At 35.9% G+C, this 19,396-nt stretch overlaps 1 protein-coding gene across 2 annotated transcripts in view; it reads right to left on the bottom strand.

The window, feature by feature from the left end:
- gfra2a (GDNF family receptor alpha 2a) overlaps positions 1 to 19,396 on the bottom strand; it is an 88,242-nt gene that overhangs the window by 3,510 nt on the left and 65,336 nt on the right. For both annotated transcript variants that reach the window (XM_016485476.1, XM_016485477.1), the window contains exons 5-7: positions 12,919 to 13,028; positions 11,749 to 11,889; positions 8,603 to 8,766 (exon numbers count right to left, since the gene is read on the bottom strand). In XM_016485476.1, the coding sequence (XP_016340962.1) occupies positions 8,603 to 8,766; positions 11,749 to 11,889; positions 12,919 to 13,028 (415 nt within the window). The remainder of the gene's footprint in view (positions 1 to 8,602; positions 8,767 to 11,748; positions 11,890 to 12,918; positions 13,029 to 19,396) is intronic.

Below are 19,396 nucleotides of genomic sequence, written 5' to 3'. Positions count from 1 at the left end.
GTTGACAGGCGGGGATGTTGGGGGGGGGGTGAGAGAAACAGAGGACAGTGACTAAAAGCCAATTAATTAGCGAGAGCGGTGATGTGTGTCAGCTGCCTGTTGACATCAGCCCAGATCTCTGCTCACAGCTCTGCTAATGCCCTCCTCTCTCCCCGTTGCTTCTCAACATCTCCCTCCATTTCTCTTCCACTCATTCACATCTCAGCTCTTTGCTTTAGAACTCTCACACATGTCCTGATTGTTTACACAGAAATGCAGAGAAAGACACTGATGTGTAGCCTTGCACCACTACATACAACCTTGCTCAAACAAACTAACACACAGATAGTCGCAAAATCATTCCTCCTGGTACACAGCTCTTTCACAGGCCTTTGTGAGAGCAAACCATGCTTCGTATCAACCTTATTTTTAACGTAAGACTGGGCATGGCCATTTCTAACTTGAATGTGTGAGTTATAATGAATGATTTGGCAAAATGAGATGTAGCTTTGAATTCAGACGTAGTTATTTGGATTTACTGTTCACAATAGAATTCTTGTTTTTGTTTGCTTTGTTTAGGCAACCTGCGTATTATGTTTCTGACCTGCATGTGTGACACGTCGTAATAACGAATGCCCTCAAAGATAAGAATTTCCCAGGTGCACTTGAAGGCAGCATCATTTTGTGATTCTTTCTTGTCAATTTGACAGCATTAGAACAAATTATTTGTCATAGTATCTCTGATTTAAATCAGAAATTCTCTTATTAAAGAAGAAAATGGCAATGTCCATTTCTGTATCATTGGAGAAAGCATAAATCAAGCATAGCGTTAGTTCTGGCTGGCAAGTCAAGCTCGCATCAGCTGACTCTCAGCTGATCGCATCAACTTATGGGAATACGACACCTATCTAAGCATTCATATATAAGGTCCCTCAGTATTATCAGCAGTTTTCGCATTGCTCAATAGCTAATTATCCTCCTCCATCCCCAACTCCTCCTCTGTCGGTCGGGATTCAGCCTTCTGATTCTCCTTTGAATCAGACTAATTCTAAAATGTGTACATAAAATGATTGAACTTTAACGATATCTGCAATACATTTATGTTGGTTCTGTTCTGTTTACCCTGGGGGGTTATCGCTGCTCTCCCTGCTCTCATCCATGCTAGGCTGCATGGAGGCGCAGGGAGTTCTTGCCCAGAACAGAACCATACCGCCAATCCAAACTGTATGCTAATTGTCAATCATATTTGACGATAGTGGTCCTGACAGAACTGCCAATTTTGGTCACCTTGTGATACGGTCATAGGACATTAACTGGTGTACAACACTGGGAAAATACATTTATGTGAATCACTTCAAACCCTTTGTTTCAAATTGATTCAAATTTGTAGATTCCTCTGTGTTGTCAGCCCATTTCTTTTTACAAAATTTTGGCAAAAAAAAAAAAGGTAAATATTGCTGTTTAAACCGCAAGGCTGTTGAATGATTGATTCTGATTGGTTGACGAACATTCTAAGATGTGATATTATGGTTATACTTTCTTTCAGTAGTCCACTTTAAATATGTATAGATATGTATAGATAGATCACCATTCAACCACTCCAGGCACGTCAACGTGCCCGTCATCTTGGAACGGCCGACGTGTCGTTACTCACGGTAAAAATTAATGGCATTTCCAAGATGCCACACTATGTGCAGCCACTGGTTTTAAAAACCGCAGAGATTGAAATTCCTGAAGAAATGGGTAAAACATTTCGCAGGTGAGAGTGTGTTGGCTTGTGTTTTATATTTATTAACTTGTATTGACAACGTCGTCTTGTTGTATTGTGGTGGTTTAGCAAAATCATCTGCTGAAGTCGATTGCAGATATAGCTATTCATACATGCAATAATCATGGCTGCAGATGAACAGTCAACTTGCTTTTGAGTGCTCATGGCCTGGCTTTGACAGTTCCACCCATAGGAAAGAAAAATCAAAAGTGAGATCTCTAACATCTCAAATATTTCTGACAGAAATGAGGTTACTTTAAGATCGAATGGAGATTTTTGCTTGAGTCTCCTGCTTTTCAAACTTGTCTCCTGAGACAAAAACTCTAACACTCTCAGAATGGTCTCCTTTAAAGCTTTAAAAGAGATCTCAACAACATAACACACTGTGCTCAGATATTTCTCCTTAGCTAAAGACTCTGGTGGTTTCACATTTAAGTTTTAGAAGAGATCTCAACAACATCACACACTGTGCTCAGATATTTCTCAGATAAAGAAGACTCTGGTGGTCTCACATTTAAGTTTTAGAAGAGATCTCAACAACATCACACACTGTGCTCAGATATTTCTCCTTAGCTAAAGGCTCTGGTGGTCTCACATTTAAGTTTTAGAAGAGATCTCAACAACACCACACACTGTGCTCAGATATTTCTCCTTAGCTACAAACATTGGATCTCTCACATTTGTCTCTTTTAAAGTTTTAGAAGCTGGTCTCATATTTGTCTCTTTTAAAGCTTTAGAAGAGATCTCAACAACATCACACACTGTGCTTAGATGTTTCTCTTTAGCTAAATAATCTGGGGGTCTCGTATTTGTCTCCTGTAAAGCTTTAGAAAAGATCTCAACAACTTTACAAAGTATGCATCAAGTCAAGTACTTGAAAGGCACTAAATAAAGGGGGAAAAAATCATCAATTCAGAGTTAAAGGCTATATTGAGAGAGAAATTATGCGGAAATAAGGATAATGTTACTTTTTATAGGATGATGTTTATGCACATAATTTGTTGTTGGAAATAGTACACTCTAAAAAAAGATGGTTCTTTACATGCAGAAATGGTTTTATTTAGAACCATAGCATTCTGAAGAACCCTTTTTGCAGTAATGGTTTTATTTAGAACCATAGCATTCTAAAGAACCCTTTTATGCTGAAATGGTTCTTTGTGTTAGAGTTTAGGGTTCTTTGTTCCCGCCCTGTAAATCTGTAACTGACAAAGCACCTCATTACTGATTTCTGGAGTTCAGTGATCCAACTGCAGACTGTCAACACACTCTCAACAGGTAAATTATTTCATTCTTAAATTTACATACAAATTTAACTTTAAAATTGTAACTGGTTTCCAAACAAACATGTTCTTATCTCTTTGTTTAGTTTTTGGTCATATATATGTGTGTGCAGCTCTGCTAAGCTGTGGAAACTTCTCATCATCTGCAGAGAAAAATCATCACTTAATCACACCAAAATGATGGACTTAAAGGCATCATATTGATTGGATTGTGATTGTTTCACTGAAACCTGGTCTTCATCACATCTATTTTTTGTTCTTATTTTGTGTTTTACTTCTTTATGTATTTATTCATGATCAATGTCAATTGTCATTCATTAATGTATTCAGCTAATAACTGTTGTCAAGAGCACTGACAATTTTGCATGTTAATAAAAACATAATTCACACAACATGCTGCTGCTGTGGTTATTGTTGTTTTAATGTAAAACCCTAACTGAGGCTACACTCTAAGATGCCTCATTACTGATTTTCTGGAGCTCAGCCACTCAACTACACAGACTGTCAACACACTCTCAACAGGTAAATTATTTATTTCTTAAAATGTCTATGAATTATACATTTCAAATGCTAATTGGTTTCCTATGTCTTTTCTCTTTTTAGTTTAAGAGAACATGCAAGTGTGACCAGCTCTATTCAGGTAAGGATACTCTCCTCTTCTATTTATTCATGTTCAATGTCAATTGTCATTCATTAATGTATTCAGCTAATAACTGTTGTTAAGAGCACTGATGGTTTTGCATGTCAATAAAAACATACTTAATTCACACAATATGCTGCTGTTGTGGTTGTTGTTGTTGTTGTTGTTTTAATGTAAAACCCTAACCAAGGCTACACTCTAAGATGCCTCATTACTGATTTTCTGGAGCTCAGCCATCCAACAGACTGTCAACACACTCTCAACAGGTAAATAATTTCTTTCTTAAATGTCTATAAATTATAACTTTCAAATGCTAATTCCCATAGGAAAAATGTATTGCTCAGTGGTTGCTTTTCCACGGTTTATTTTCCGGGATTCCACTGAGCTGCCACAGCTATCATCCGTCAGGATGGAACGACAACAGCTTTTTTTTTTTTTTTTTTCTTGTAGCTGTCCTTATATTAATTTATCATTTTGAGCAGGAGACCAGGATTCATCGGGGAAAACATTTTTAAAATGCACCTACTACAAAGAAGAGCAATAAGACGGCATTATAAAATAAAAAAGTGCGCTTTGATTTTTGAATGGCAAAGACATGCTCACCCACAGACATTCACAGGTTCATTTTGAGGTATTAGCAAAACAACAAAGCTAATGATTTTCACGGAACTTACGTAATTACCCATCATAAATTGTGATATAGCCTGGCTCGTTGGTCCGTTGGATCGGATTGCTTTCTCACTACAACCGAACCGCTCCAGAGTTCGTTTTCAATCGAGCCGAGACCACCTCGTTCAGGCGATCTCGGACCGATTGTTTTGGCGCGGATCCGAGCGTGATTGCTGTGTTCACATATGCCCAAGCGAACCGAGCTAAGGGGGGAAATGCGCCAGGTTCCGAAACAACAGGCCAGGTGTGAAAGCACCCTTAGATGAGATTCTCATATATCTCTCATTTTAGTATCAACAGCATTTTCAGATGTTTCTCCTAAAATTCCTTAGGAGAAATGGAAGTAGACACAAATGAGACATGAGACATGTTTCCATTCCTTGTAAAACTATCATTTAAATAGCATTAAACATTTAAGAATATCAAGGGTTACTAGTTTAAATGCTTAAATTTATCTTCAATGTCCAGCATTGTATATACACCACATTTTCCAAACACACTAGAAAGGACTTAGAAGTGCAAGATGTTTAGCATAAGAGCAATACCTTTTTTTAACATATGTAACACTAGTGTCCCAGGGTTTTGGTTTTTTTGCTTTGTTTAATATTAAAATTTTGTCTTGTACAGCCCATTTTTGCATGTATGTAAATATAGGTAATGGTTTCCTCTGTTAAATCACTGTGCAATAAAACACTGTCTACATTAAACAACTTCAAATATGACAATGCATGTATTGTCTTTGATTGAGATGGTGTAGATAAATAACATTGAAGCTAACCAGAGGGGAGAAAAATAAAATAAAAAAGAGATCTCTTTACCATTTCAAATATTTCTCCTAGACAGAAATGAGGTTACCTTAAGATTGAATGGAAACTTTTGCTTGAGTCTCCCGTTTCTCAAACTTGTCTCCTGAGACAAAAACTCTAACACTCTCACAATGGTCTCCTTTAAAGCTTTAGAAGAGATCTCAACAACATCACACACTGTGCTCAGATTTTTCTCCTAAAGACTCGAGAGCTCTCACATTTGTCTCCTCAAAAGTTTAGAAGAGATCTCAACAACATCACACACTGTGCTCAGATTTTTCTCCTAAAGACTCGAGAGCTCTCACATTTGTCTCCTCAAAAGTTTAGAAGAGATCTCAACAACATCACACACTGTGCTCAGATTTTTCTCCTAAAGACTCGAGAGCTCTCACATTTGTCTCTTTTAAAGCTTTAGAAGAGATCTCAAAAACTTTACACACTGCTCAGATTTTTCTCCTAAAGACTCGAGAGCTCTCACATTTGTCTCCTCTAAATTTCAGAAGTGATGTCAATAATTTTACAAAGTGTGTACCAAGTCAAATGCCTCAATATGAGCTCAAACATTTCTTCCATATAATATGTATTAATAATCAAATTAGTCAATTAATAATCAAGACTGAGTCATAAGCCATGTATGTGCCTTTCAGCAAAGAAAGCTCCAGGGTTACATTTTCTATAGATCAGTTTTGATTAAGGCATCTGCTACATTACTATTTCCAACAACAAATGATGTGCCTAAGTACATGAACATTGTCCTATAAAAAGTAACATTATCCTTATTTCTGCATAATTTAATTATCTCAGTATAGCCTTTAACTCTGAATTTATGATCCCCCCATATTCTGAAATGTTTAATGCTATTTAAATGATAGTTTTAGTATTTATATTTACAATATTAGTAAAAGTTTAACGTTTCTCCTAAAATAAAACTGAAGACATCTTAAGACAAAGCTGATATCTCAATGAGACATATAAGAGAATCACTCCTTAGTATCCTGAGCGAAGAGTAAGACACTGTTGAGACTAAAATGAGAAATACATGAGAATCACAACTAAGTCTCCTGAGGTTAGAAAGAGCAACCACTGAGCAATAAAATATTCCTATAATGGAGTCTTGATAGAGATTGCAGCAAGACAATAAAGAGACATTCTATGTTTCTTCCACCACATTCTCTGTTTTGACACTTTTTTTTCTCAAACATTTCTCATGTCTCATTTGTGTCTACTTCCATTTCTCCTAAGGAATTTTAGGAGAAACATCTGAAATGCTGTTGATACTAAAATGAGAGATATATGAGAATCTCATCTCAGTCTCCTGACCGTAGGAAAAGCAACCACTGAGCAATATTGTTTTCCTAAGGGCAGCATGGCTTATAGAGGCATATAGAAACAGCCACTAATGAGGCATCTATTTATATATGTCTATGACTTTATACATTCTACAGTACTAACTATAAGTAACTTTGAATCTACATGTCAACTAACTATCATTAGAATATTAGTAAACTGTTAGGTTATGGTTAGGGTTAATAAGTTGATGTGTACTTGTAAAATTATAGGCATCAAAATAAAGTGTTAAGCAGATAGTCTGCTAATACTCGAATGACTGCTAGTTGACATGTAGTTGCTAAGTTACTTAAAGTTAGCAGAACGTCTAAAGTGAACTATTGAAATAAAGTGTTACCGCTATTATTTTCCATGAAATCCATAGCTATGAAGTAGGTCCATCTCTGTCGACCACATTACAGTTTCATATCAATAAGCCAAATTATCTCAAATGTTTTTTCAAATGTTCTACAAAGACATTGATCAAGCAAATAAATATGACTTGCAATGGGATAAAAATGTCATTTATATGTTTTCCCAATTAAATTACATTTTATTATCTATTATTAATATAATATAATTTAATTTCATAATTTAATTTAATTAAATTTTTGCAGCAGGAACAGTATGAATAACTAGATGAATATCTGATAATTCATACCAATGGAGCACTGGAAATGATTTATAGCTTTGAGTGAATAGAATCGTTGCCTCAGTTGTGCCCATGAGCAAGTCTTGTCACATCTACATGTAGATTCTGTGAAGAAACATCCTTCCTGCCTCAGGCACACTTTAAGTGCTATTGGACCTGCTAGATCGAGCAAAGCGCCCCCTTTGAATTTCACCTCCAAAAATCACTGTGATGCCGAACCCTGCCTCGAATTAAAACACGGTAAACAGAGCGAGACTTTGCCCATTTTCTCTCTACCTGTCAGAATGAGAAAAATGGCCCATGGCAAACTATTCATCTTTCATTTGAGTGGGACCAGAAGAAAAATATGAGTTTCAGCAAAGGGGTGAATCTGTGATGCGCATCTGACATTGTTTCTGAATTGCTAGAGAATGGTGAAGTTTGACAATGTTTCCCCTCAGGCAGTCTCTAATTATAATCTTCCTGCTTGGGTAATGCACTAATTATAATTTTTACAATAAATTAAGCATTGCTTTACTGGCTCAGCACATACAGATACACACACACACATACACACACACGCAAACACATGCAGTGTAAATAGTGACATGCAGTTTTGTGGCTCCTCTGGGAAATTGTGAGGACACATTTTTCTGTCTGGTCTATTTGTGCTGTTTTCAGGGGTACATTCATCAATCATTTTACATTTTCAACTTTAATATGTTAATTATGAGCCCGTCGACATCTCTGGAGAGTATTCTGCACTCGGGTGAAAAACTCTGCAAAGCAGTGTGTGTGTGTGCGCGCAATTAACCAAACAAAGGTACAAATGTCAACTAATTTATTTCTTGTCGTTTGTTTATTCTACAGCTGTTCATAGCTTGACTATTGTCAACTAGTCCAATCAAATGTTAATTAAATGCAAAGTGGCAGTTAGCATACAATATTCCTATGTGTAAATATGTTACCATGTTTTTTTACTACAATATGTATAACTAAAATAAACGAGTAATGTGTGTAATTGATGCTCAGTAAATGCAGCTTTGTTAGTGGTGAGATCTAAATATTTACAACGCAACATGTTCAGTATTTTAATTCATTCACACAGCTGCTTCTTTTATTTTCTGCATCGGTGACTTACTAAGACACCTCCATTTCTTTCTAAGCTTATCCTTGTGGAAAAAAAGTACACTTTTTATATATAGAATTTAAAACAGAACATATTGTAATGTTTTCAACACTCACTTGCATGTTAATTGCAATTAAATGAAAATGTATCATCATTTACATTTATTTTAAATGCAGTAGCTGAACTTTAGAGTGCTTAAGAAGAACTTAGGTACAGGTACATAATTTCATTATTAATTCTACAGTCTTTAGTACAAATGCACCTTCAAAACAATTAAGGGCACATCTTTTTCACCATGGTATTACTGACTCAGATCCACGTCATCATTAAAATTTACAATGTAATATACAACACTAAAACGTTCTAAAACTTACGTTCAAATTTGCACAGGACGAAATGATGCAGGGCTCCTCCCCAGGTTCCATAGTTGTTTTAGGGATGTTGACAGTGGGCTCAAGGTCAGGTTTCACTGAGCCTGTAGTAGGCTGAGGATCAGGCTTGGGTAGCGACCCATAGCCGAAGGCCTGGATAGCATTTCCTGTTGGAAAAGAAAAGCAAAAACACATTGATTCAAAGCACATTTTCAAAAGAGAATGTTTCCGCAGGAAGTCAGAAAGTCAGAGAGACTTTAACTCGCCAGATCCCTTGAGGAGAAAAGTAATGTGCGTCATCTTCTCCAAGTTTGTTAGGAATGAGGCATAGTTAACTGCATTTGGGGGGTCAGCAGTTCAGCTAAATGCTAATTCTGCAACGCTTGCCGATTTTGAATCAGTTAATTGCTAGAAAAACAAAACAAGACACATTCTCTCACCACACACACACACACACACACACACACACACACACACACACAGGCTATCTTAAAATTATGTGAGCTGGCTTGCTGTCTACTGCTTCCATGAGCTTGTATCTATGATATAAAACACAAGTTCACTAACAGCCATTTACCAACACCATAAGAAATAATGCTGCTAATGTGAAGCAGACTATTGATTTCAAAAGAGTTTCATATTAGTATGTTACTAACATCAAATCCCAGGACATGAATTGTGTCTGCCAGTTTATTATAGGATTATCATGTTCTCAGTAAGGATATGTTGTCTTTGATGCTACCTTACAATTCACCTAAATTGAGGTATAGTTGATTTTTGCAACAACTGTCACATCAAAAGCATGCCTACAATTCCTTAAAATGCAGTCTACTAAAGCAGCTTGCTAGGTTTGGTAAGAGAGCCATGATCTACATAAAATCCATGCAAATTATGCTGTATCCATGCTTGTTTTGACTTGAGAAATCTCTCTCAGCCTATCTCACAGTGGGATATCGGATGAACTGTCCCCTGAGCTAATGCCTGAAGCTCTGTAGCTTATTATCTTATGTTTTCATTTTTCCGCTTTGTGATTTATTTCACTCTCTGGAAGATATTCCTGCCAAGCAATCAAACTTTTTGGGGGGAATTTCTTCATCTTAGATTCTCTTTTATTTGCCTCCTGTTAATAATAATTTGATCTGCCTATATCTAATAATGCATTTTTTTAATAACCATTGATACACAAATTCTATTTTCTAACATTATTTTCCAAGTTGGCCTTTTCTTGTTAACTTAGCAGGAAACTGCATCACTGTAATCTATTGGTATTTTCTTTGAGCATAAGTCAGACAAACAATCATGTACATGTTCTATGAACTGTGATTTGATACATCCTGCTAGTTGCTAAGCCTTTGCTAGAGAGCATTTGATTGGACAAAATTATTTTGGGCCATTTTCCATGTACAACAATACTGTAAAATTTAAACGTGTAGTCACTGTTTAGGAGAACACTAGCATACATATTATCTCAAAGCTAAAGGTGCCAAATAAATGTACTAAACTGTATTTGAAATACATTTATTTCATGTTGAGTATACTACAAATACATTTACTTAATAAAATACCCTGCAATTGTACTTACGTTATACTAAACTGGTATACTTAAAGTCTGCTAAACTGGAACAACTAATTTTGTACTTAGTGCACTTTAATTGTGCGGAAGTAGTGCTGAAGCCAAACTAAAGGAAAGGAAATGACATGACGTGGCCAAGTATGGTGTCCCATACTTGGAATTTGTGCTCTGCATTTAACCCATCCAAGTGCACACACACAGCACTGAGTAGTGAACAAACACGCACCGTGAACACACATCCTGTAGCAGTGGGCAGCCAATGCTGCGACGCCCGGGGAGCAGTTAGGGGTTCAGCGCCTTGCTCAAGTGTCTCACCTCAGTCGTAGGTTAGGGTTAGGGACTCGAACCCGCGACCTTTGGGTTACAAGCCTGACTCTCTAACCATTAGGCCACGACTGCCCTGATATGCTGAAGTATATTTGTGCTAAAGTGGAACTATTGCAAGTATGCTTCATGTACACTTTAAATATCTTGCTTTTAAATACTGATATTATTCAAAGATCATCCAATCTTCATTAATAGTGACATTAAAACACATTGTAGGCTTAATATTAAGAAATGTGCATTGTGCACAAGTGATACTCCGAATAAAGTTTAATTATTTTCATATGAATAAATCTTGAGCGATATGTCAATAAATATGTTAATAGATTTGAACTATATTTAGTATGAAATAAATGTATTTTAAATATATTACATTTTTACTAAGGGCAGTCACATTAGCAAATTCGTGGACAAAAAAAAGGTCCATAGTCTATTGTCAATAGCTCATACAGAATTCTCTTTCAAACCAAGCAAATTTCTGTTGGTCAACAAGGCAAATAAACGTGACCAACTTGAACCCTTTGCGACATCTGCATGGGAAAATCAATCGCCCTCACATAAAATTCCCAGCTGCTTGTATTCCTATTGAAATGACTGGATTTCTCCTACAAAAATTGTCAAACAAAGTTAAATTCTTACCACATAGACTTGAAGCCAAAACAAATTTGATTTAATGCTAAAGAATGAACATGTTAAACTAAATCTAAAATATGTAAATCTAGATGATGAATGAATGAATGAATGAATGAATTAGATTATCATTTTAAAATAAGCCATAAAAGTCTGTTTAAATGACTGGACTGACACATTATCACTATGAAATGCCAAAAAAGGAGTCCTGTAACAGTACATGATAACAAGTCAGGCTGGAAGCCTTATTTAGCCTCAGCCTACATGTTTACTTTCTGCTAACAAGCATGACATTAGTTACAAAACAATCAGACATTTATGATTCTAGAGGTGGGTAGAGCTTCCACACATGGAATTAATTTTGTAATGGAAAGTAAACACAAAACATGGCAGGTTTCAAACACCGTCACCGTAGCTGCAGCATTCACGTTTAAGAAGTAGCAAAGAAACCTATTTCTAAACAACCGCATGCTCATACAAGTACCACATCCTCAATTACTTATCAAAAAGCTGAGTATACATTCTGAATTGAGTGAGAAAGCTGAAAGCCAAGTGACAACTGAAGCTGCAGGGACAGACTTTACAGAAGAAAAGCTTTAATAACAAAAGAAGAAAGACTTACGGAGACAGGTGTTTTCTCTGAAGTCCTGTAGAAATTTCTCACACTCTTCCTCCTGATTCCCGCTGCCTCTGCAGGTACACCAGGGGGAGATGGTGAAGTTTGAGTGACCTGAGTCCATGTAGTTAGGAGTCATGTCTGTACCTATAAGAAGAACAAATCAAACAAAATAAGTCATTCTAGGTTACTAAATAATGTGTATCACAGTAAATTATTAAATGAAAATGAGCATCAGCATTACTTTTCAGGGGTAAAAGTCTTTTTGTTATTGACTCTTTTGTCTATTTTGTTATTGATGAATGAATGAGTCAAAAAACAAATATTTGTTCAGTTTAATTATATTTGATGTGCTCTTAATGTTTACTAAAGATGGTGCACAAAAGTTCGATAAAATATTAATAGTACTTTTCTCAAGCTCTATTGACATTGACTTACATTTTCTAATATTATGCAATACATTACCGTTCAACAGTCAGTAAAATTATTTTAATGTTTTTTTAAAGCAGTCTCTTATGCTCACCAAAGCTGCATTTGTTTGATCAAAAGTACTGTAATATTGTGGAGACAATAATATTTTTACAATTTAAAATAACGGTTTTCTATTTTAATATATTTTAAAATGCAATTTATTCCAGTGATGCAAAGTCGTTCACAGTTGTTCTATCAATGTTGAAAACAGTTGTGCTGCTTAATATTTTTTATTTATTTATGTATTTTTGTGGAAACCATGATACATTTCTTTCAGAATTCTTTGATGAATGGAAAGTTCAAAAGAACGGCATTTATTTCAAATATAAATTAATGGTAACAAGTCTTTACTTTCACTTTTGATCAGTTTAATGCATCCTTGATGAATAAAAGTATTCATTCCTTTCCAAAAAAAATGTAATAATCTCATAGACCCCAACATTTTCAAATGTAGTTTATGTGTAGTAGTAGTAGTAATAATAATTTTAAAATTATTGTTATCTATCTATCTATCTATCTATCTATCTATTGATAAATATTAGATATTGAGGTCAGACGATAGATAGATAGATAAATAGATAGATAGATAGATAGATAGATACATAGATACATAGATACATACATTGTTTATGAACATTCACTGCATTTATTTCTGTTGTATATCTATATCCCAAACAAAATTATTAAAAACATTCTTCAGCTCACCAATGAGTCTGGTGTAAGATGCAAGGCAGGCCTGATAGTCATCGTTGAGGCAGCTGCTGATGGAGTGAGGGGTCATCTGACAGTTGGTGTGGAAATCAGCCAATCGTGACCTTGGCACAAAAACACAACAACAGCATGCCAAACATGAAACTACTTTCCATGAAAAACAAAGTGCAGTCAGTCTATAGTTTTGCCTAGGGGTGAAAAATTGGGGAAAGTTTGTGCGTATGTGTTTATGCCTGAAGAGGCCAGCTGTAATCCACAAAGGACAGAGTTTGAGTCTGTGCATGTTCAGAGGCATCTTCGGCTTCACACATCACTGCTTCTTCTTCAAGATAAGGCGAAATCATGACCATTTCGTTCTCTTTTGCTGTCTTTCATTCTTTCTCTTTATTTTTTCCTCTGTCTATTAGTTATTCATCGTTGCTGACCGTGACCACAGCATGTTTGTGGTTCAGAGGCATCTTGGTCCTCTCTGTAGCATGAGAGAGCACAAGAGCTTCCACAAATACTTCAACTGTGGTCTTATAGCTTAGCCTTCCAATCTCTGTATGTTTAAGGCAATAAATAAACCACTGGCAATTTGTTGTTGCAGAGAATTTTAAACATTGTCAGACAAGTTTACAGATGCCACTGATGTGCAGTATTTCTGTCCACCTCCTACAGGAGATCTGGGAGCACTGCTGTGTGGCTCAACAATTGAACAGACACAGCGGATGTTTCTCAACACCCATGTACATCACCGGTCCAACCATACACACAACACATAGTCATCTGTCCTTTACATTTACAGTCATTTCTTTGCTGTTTGGTTGCTTATCTGAACAGTTATCTTATCTGAACAGAACTGTGCATGATCTCATTAGTAGTCATACTGTAGGTATTGTTTGTTAGTATACTCTATACTAAAAACTAAAATGTATACTCTATATTAAAAATCTGCAGCTGTGTAAATGTAGCCAATGCGATTTCCAGATTATTCACTTTGTCTAAACAAACAGTATTTTCTTTATTATTTATTATAATGAAGGTTTTGAAACATTACTGAGGAAATTATTTCATCATCTCTTTAAATCTGCTAAAATGTTTTTCTCAAAGACAGAAATCCAAAGAGGCCATGTAGCTTATTTACTCCTCGTACAGTGTACCAGGAAGATATTTTTCTGTAGTTCAGAACAACAAAACCATATCTAATCATGAATATGTTTTATGCTAAATATACAGATATGTGGAATATGATTTTTACCATGGAGGATTTACAGGAAACCAACGCAATGAGCAATAAAATCACATCATGCAGCGCTTCTTATAGTCCGACTAGTTGGGGGAAAAAAAAAATCACACTGAAAACAAAAATTGCATAAATGATTTATCAGCCTTGCAATTGCGTTGTTCATATTAAGGTAGCGCCACAGAAGAATGGTTTCTCAAACATCCCTACTATTAAAATCTGATTACAAAAGTTAGCTTGAATCAAAGTATAATTATTGTATTTTATCTCCAGTCTTAAAAACTGCTCTTTCAGAAACCACTTGGTAAACGCTGTTGTTCAAGTGCCCTCTGTTGCACTCTAAAGTTTGAGTCAGACAGAAAGTACAGTTAGAAGTGGGTCTCTGTAGAATGTAGTACTACTAAACACAGATACGGTACCAGTGGCATCCGGTGTGTATTTAACTCATACACCCTCCCTCCTTTGTAAATGCACCTTTTAATTAGCATACAGCTAAAGACCCTGCTGTGATTTACATGTCTAATTACATCTGTTCACACTGCTGGAATCAAATGGAGAAGTGCAAAAAATATCGATGTACCAGTTGGGTTCCCAACATGATATAAATACTTGAAAGAATAGGGGCTGGAAGTCATAAAATTTCACAAAGCTTTCCAAGCTCCTTGTTCTAACTTTTTTTAACTATTGCGCAATCTAATAAACGGGCAAGATGTTTTATATCCTGTAATACAGTTACAATGTTTTTTTTGTTTTGCAAAGCAAAACCAACAATGTCTAATGAAATATATACTTGACACAATTTTGGCAAAAGCAAAGTTTATTCCAATGCATTCACTTATAAATAATGCAAAAGCCCATATCCCACATAAATTATTGCAAGGGTTTCTGTGAAAAATCAAGGCTTACTCTTTGCTCTGAGAAAATAGAAAATAAAAACAGTGCTACAGTCTGTTGTGAATGAACCTGTAAGTTGAAACACATTGCTCAGCAACGCTGTGTGTTGTTAAACTTCTGAAATTCACAGGCAAAGTTCCCTCTCAGTGTTTGTTTTATCTTCAGTCCAATGTAAATGAATTTACCGGTTACATTTGATATTTTACATGGTACATGGAACACTATTTACACTACACTCTCAGAAAAAAAGGTGTAGCTGTCACTGTGGTGGTACCCATAAGGTATAAAAGCTAGAAGATACATCTTTGTACCTTATTTACTCCTAAATGCTACCTATTAGTCCCTTAAATGTATATTAGTACCCAAATAGTTGTATATATTAGTACATTTTGAAAGGGTACCACCCCAGTGACAATTGTAATTTTTCTTTTGAGAGTGTACTACAACGAGCAATTAATATTAGAATATTATTACATATTTATATATAAAACCTGCAAAAATAGGGCACAATGTACTGTATTAATATGTAGCTGTAGGAATATTTCCTTTTTTAACAACAGATGTTGCGTTTTACTTCTGTTGTGTTTCAGACTTCATGGAAATGTCCATAAAAATTAATGAATTCTTCTTCTTCTTCCTCTTCTTATTTTACAGTGTAGCCAATCACAGCAATGGACTTTTTGCCTGTGTTCCTCTGTAAGAAAACAATGTCCTCAAGGGAGGCAAAAGAGATGCAGTCTCACTCTGAAACAGTGTTATTTTAGAGTGGTTTATACATTATTTGATCTTTTATTTTATAATATTTGTTTTATTTTTGTATTGTTGATTATTTTCCATCTATATCCTTCTGGGGAAACAACAATCCTGTTCTTCTGCTACATCTTCTGATGCTCACAGGCATAATGACAAGTGGCGGACACTGTTTTCCCCCATGTGATCAGGAATTGAAATTGCTGCCTGTCTTAGACTCAATCAATAGTAATATCTCTTATTCCTTCACCTACAGCTACAACATTATCAGATGACAAAAGACTCTCAAACTGGACCTCCTTTAGTTTCTACTACATTAACCAGTTAATGAAGCAAATAATGCTTGTCTTATTTGTTCTACATCTTATTTGTTCTCTCTCTCTTACGGTATTAGTTGTAATCTCAGAGCACATTGTGCTTTTCCTTTTTGTTTCAGTGTAATGAGATTTTTTCCTCCTAATTTTAGACAGACTTTTCTCCATCTTCCTTATTGGTCAAATGAAGTACTCATCCTGCTAATGTGTTTAAGCCAAAAGAGGAGGGCTGTTTTGTTTTTTATTTCTTTTGGGAGCTGTTGGTAACTGAATGTATCTTAGAGATGCAAGTACCTACCAAACAGTTGTTTTTCATGGCCAAAGCGAGACAAGATAGACCAAGATAGGAAGGTTGTAGCGGCAAGTTTTGCCTTTCGGGTGAGGACAATATAACTGCTATAATTTACTGCTCACTTGAAGTTTAGAAAAGGCTGCCTAGGATCGTTTGGGCAGAAAGTGCTCTGGCATCAAGATAAAGCACATTTCAGTTCTCGTTAGGACTCCTCTATTATACCTGAGCGGACCACTCACTGCTCAAATTACAGCCTGTCTGCCTTCGAAGGGTTAGAAAGGTCCTTTTAGATTCTCTATTCTCTGAGAAACCCCCAAAATGAGCACTGCTAACAGTTATTTCATAAAAAAAGAAAAAAAAAAAAGAAAAAAAGATGCTTAAAATACTGTAATTTGGTCAGTTTTTGTGATAATTAATTTCGATCCCGTGCTCTTCAGGCAAATGGGTAATTAATATATTTTTAACAATGCTTTTGGTTGCTATGGACGGCACTAAAACAGAGGCTGTAGCATTTATCTTAGAATTCAATGTGTACAGGAATTAAATGGAGCAGTAGTTTGTAATTATTTTTCATTTCTAGAACATGTATGTCTATTCGCTTTACTCTTGTACTTGATGGACCTTTGTTGGACAGCATACTGTATTTAACACGAATGCAAATGAGGTTGTGAAGGACAGATGTAAATTCTGACGTAAATTGACGTAAATTTACCTCAAAATATCTAGCAGCAGTACATCCTATTGAACAGACTGTACACACTGCATGTTTATCCCTAATAGGGTCAAATGGTTCTTGTTTATCTAACAGTGAGAAGAAATTCCGTAATCTGATGGCACAGAGGCCAGGTTTTCTTCAAACTTTTTGAAGTTGTTTTGCGAATAAAGATTAAAATCTGCTTTCATTGCACATGGAGCGCCTGAAGCTATGCCTCTCAATTGGCAAATGATGGAGTCACCCTGTACTTGAGAATGAAAGAGCTCTCCTGATGCTGGCTTGAAGGACAAAGAGCTGAGCTACTTTGAGGCTAATGATTGACACTGACAAACAAAAGAGCCCTGCACCTTTTACAAAGAAAGCAATTGAAATGGTCCAATCTCTACTGAATTTCAGACTTATCGATGTTGAGGGCAATTACTGGGCCTTATTACGTTAGATTCATCTTCGAGCAGCGAGGGGGGCATGTTCAGATTTATTGATTCACCCCAGAGAGAAACATTTCTCCTCATATATTGAATATAGTAAACTTATAGTTTAAAATATTTAACTTTAAAGGAGACACTGCTTTTGCAGTCTAGATGATTGTGGGCTTAAGAAACTGAGTAGACAGCATGTTTAATTTAACACAAATGAAACGAGGCTATGGGGGATAGAAGTACATTACCTCGGTGTCGATTGTTTCTTTCTCCTTCACAAAAGAAGATATTATGAACAGTATTGGGGAAAGTTACTTTTAAAAGTAATGCATTACAATATCGCATTACTCCTTAAAAAAGTAACTAATTACGTTACTCAATTACTTTTTAAGGAAAGTAATGTGTTATGCTACTTTTGGGTTACTTTTTTAAATCTGGCCAGGGCTTTTTTGTTTGTTTTTAATATAAAAAGTTATTTTTTTAAAAGTGTAAAAGCCCTTTAACAACAAAAGTGAAATTAATACATCACAGGCTTAAGGAAATGTAAATTCACGTCTGTCAATGTCACATCTTAAGGAAAAGTAAATTCACGAGTTTGCATTTAAATGTTTTGATTCATTCTGAGGAATACTGAATTTTTGTGCAGGTGAGATGAGTAAATACTAGGGGTGTAACGATATATGTATTTGTATTGAACCGTTTGGTACGAGGCTTTCGGTTCGGTACGCATTACAAACCGAACGATTCGTTGGACTAATCCTATTACATTTGGAAAATAAAAGAGCTTAAAGTGTGTGAAATATAATGTTCTCATTGCCACTGCGCTCAACAAGGCAGCCCGAAGTACATAACAGGCAACGTGCTGTCTGCCCCACGATAACCTCCCCTTGCTGGGGTGTGTCGAAAGACGAGGATCTTGTATCAACGATAGCCAGAGATATTGTCAAAAACATCCATTATTGGCAATATTAAGAGGATTTGGCATTTTCAATTAATGTAGCACTGGTACATTCTTATTTTTATTAGGTCTATTATTATTATTAAGTTACTTTTATCACTAAATTTTATTATTAAATTAAAATTACAATTAATTTGCCCCGCAATATTACCGCATAACTGACGCGCTGCGAGGATAACAAAAGATAAGGCTTTTTGCTCCTTGTTTAAAAAAGAAAAAAAGGTATTTTAAAGGGGTCATATGATGCTATTTTAAATATCATTATTTTGTATATTTGGTGTAACAGAATATGTTGACATGCTTTAATGTTCAAAAAACACATTATTTTTCAAATACTGTACATTATTGTAGTTCCTCTATGCCCCGCCTCTCAAACGAGTCGTTTTCTACAAAGCCCCTCCTTCCGACAAGCACAGTCTGCTCTGATTGGCCAGCTGACCCAGTGCATTGTGATTGGCCGAACACCACAAGCACGCGTCGGAAATGTAACGCCCCTTTCCATAATCGCTAGCTTCATCTTTCAACATAAATGTAAAGACAGTACATAATGTCCTTATTTTTACCATCAGTTCAAGCCTCAAAGGGGAACAGAGTCGCGTGACAGACACAGTGATGATGCTCGTATGCATTTGCAGTACACAAGCCGCGATTAAGAAAGCTGACTCCACTGTGATGTGACCCTGTCTCTCTCTCACGCGCACACACACACACACACACACACAACGCTATACTCTACATGGAGCAAAACTCCGCATTTGAACAGTCAATAGCAAATACTTAAACTATTAAGAAAACATACTTACAGTAGCTGATTCAGAATAAGTGCCAGATTGTCATAGCAAAGTCGGAATTGACCCATTTTTTTTAGAAATAGCCTTTGCACAGCCAGCCTTGTAGGCTACTCT

Source organism: Sinocyclocheilus anshuiensis, unplaced genomic scaffold (assembly GCF_001515605.1).
Source record: "Sinocyclocheilus anshuiensis isolate Anshui unplaced genomic scaffold, SAMN03320099.WGS_v1.1 scaffold213, whole genome shotgun sequence".
Taxonomy (NCBI): domain Eukaryota; kingdom Metazoa; phylum Chordata; class Actinopteri; order Cypriniformes; family Cyprinidae; genus Sinocyclocheilus; species Sinocyclocheilus anshuiensis.
The sequence above is the reverse complement of the archived record's forward strand: the minus strand, read 5'-3'. Positions and strand labels throughout refer to the sequence as shown.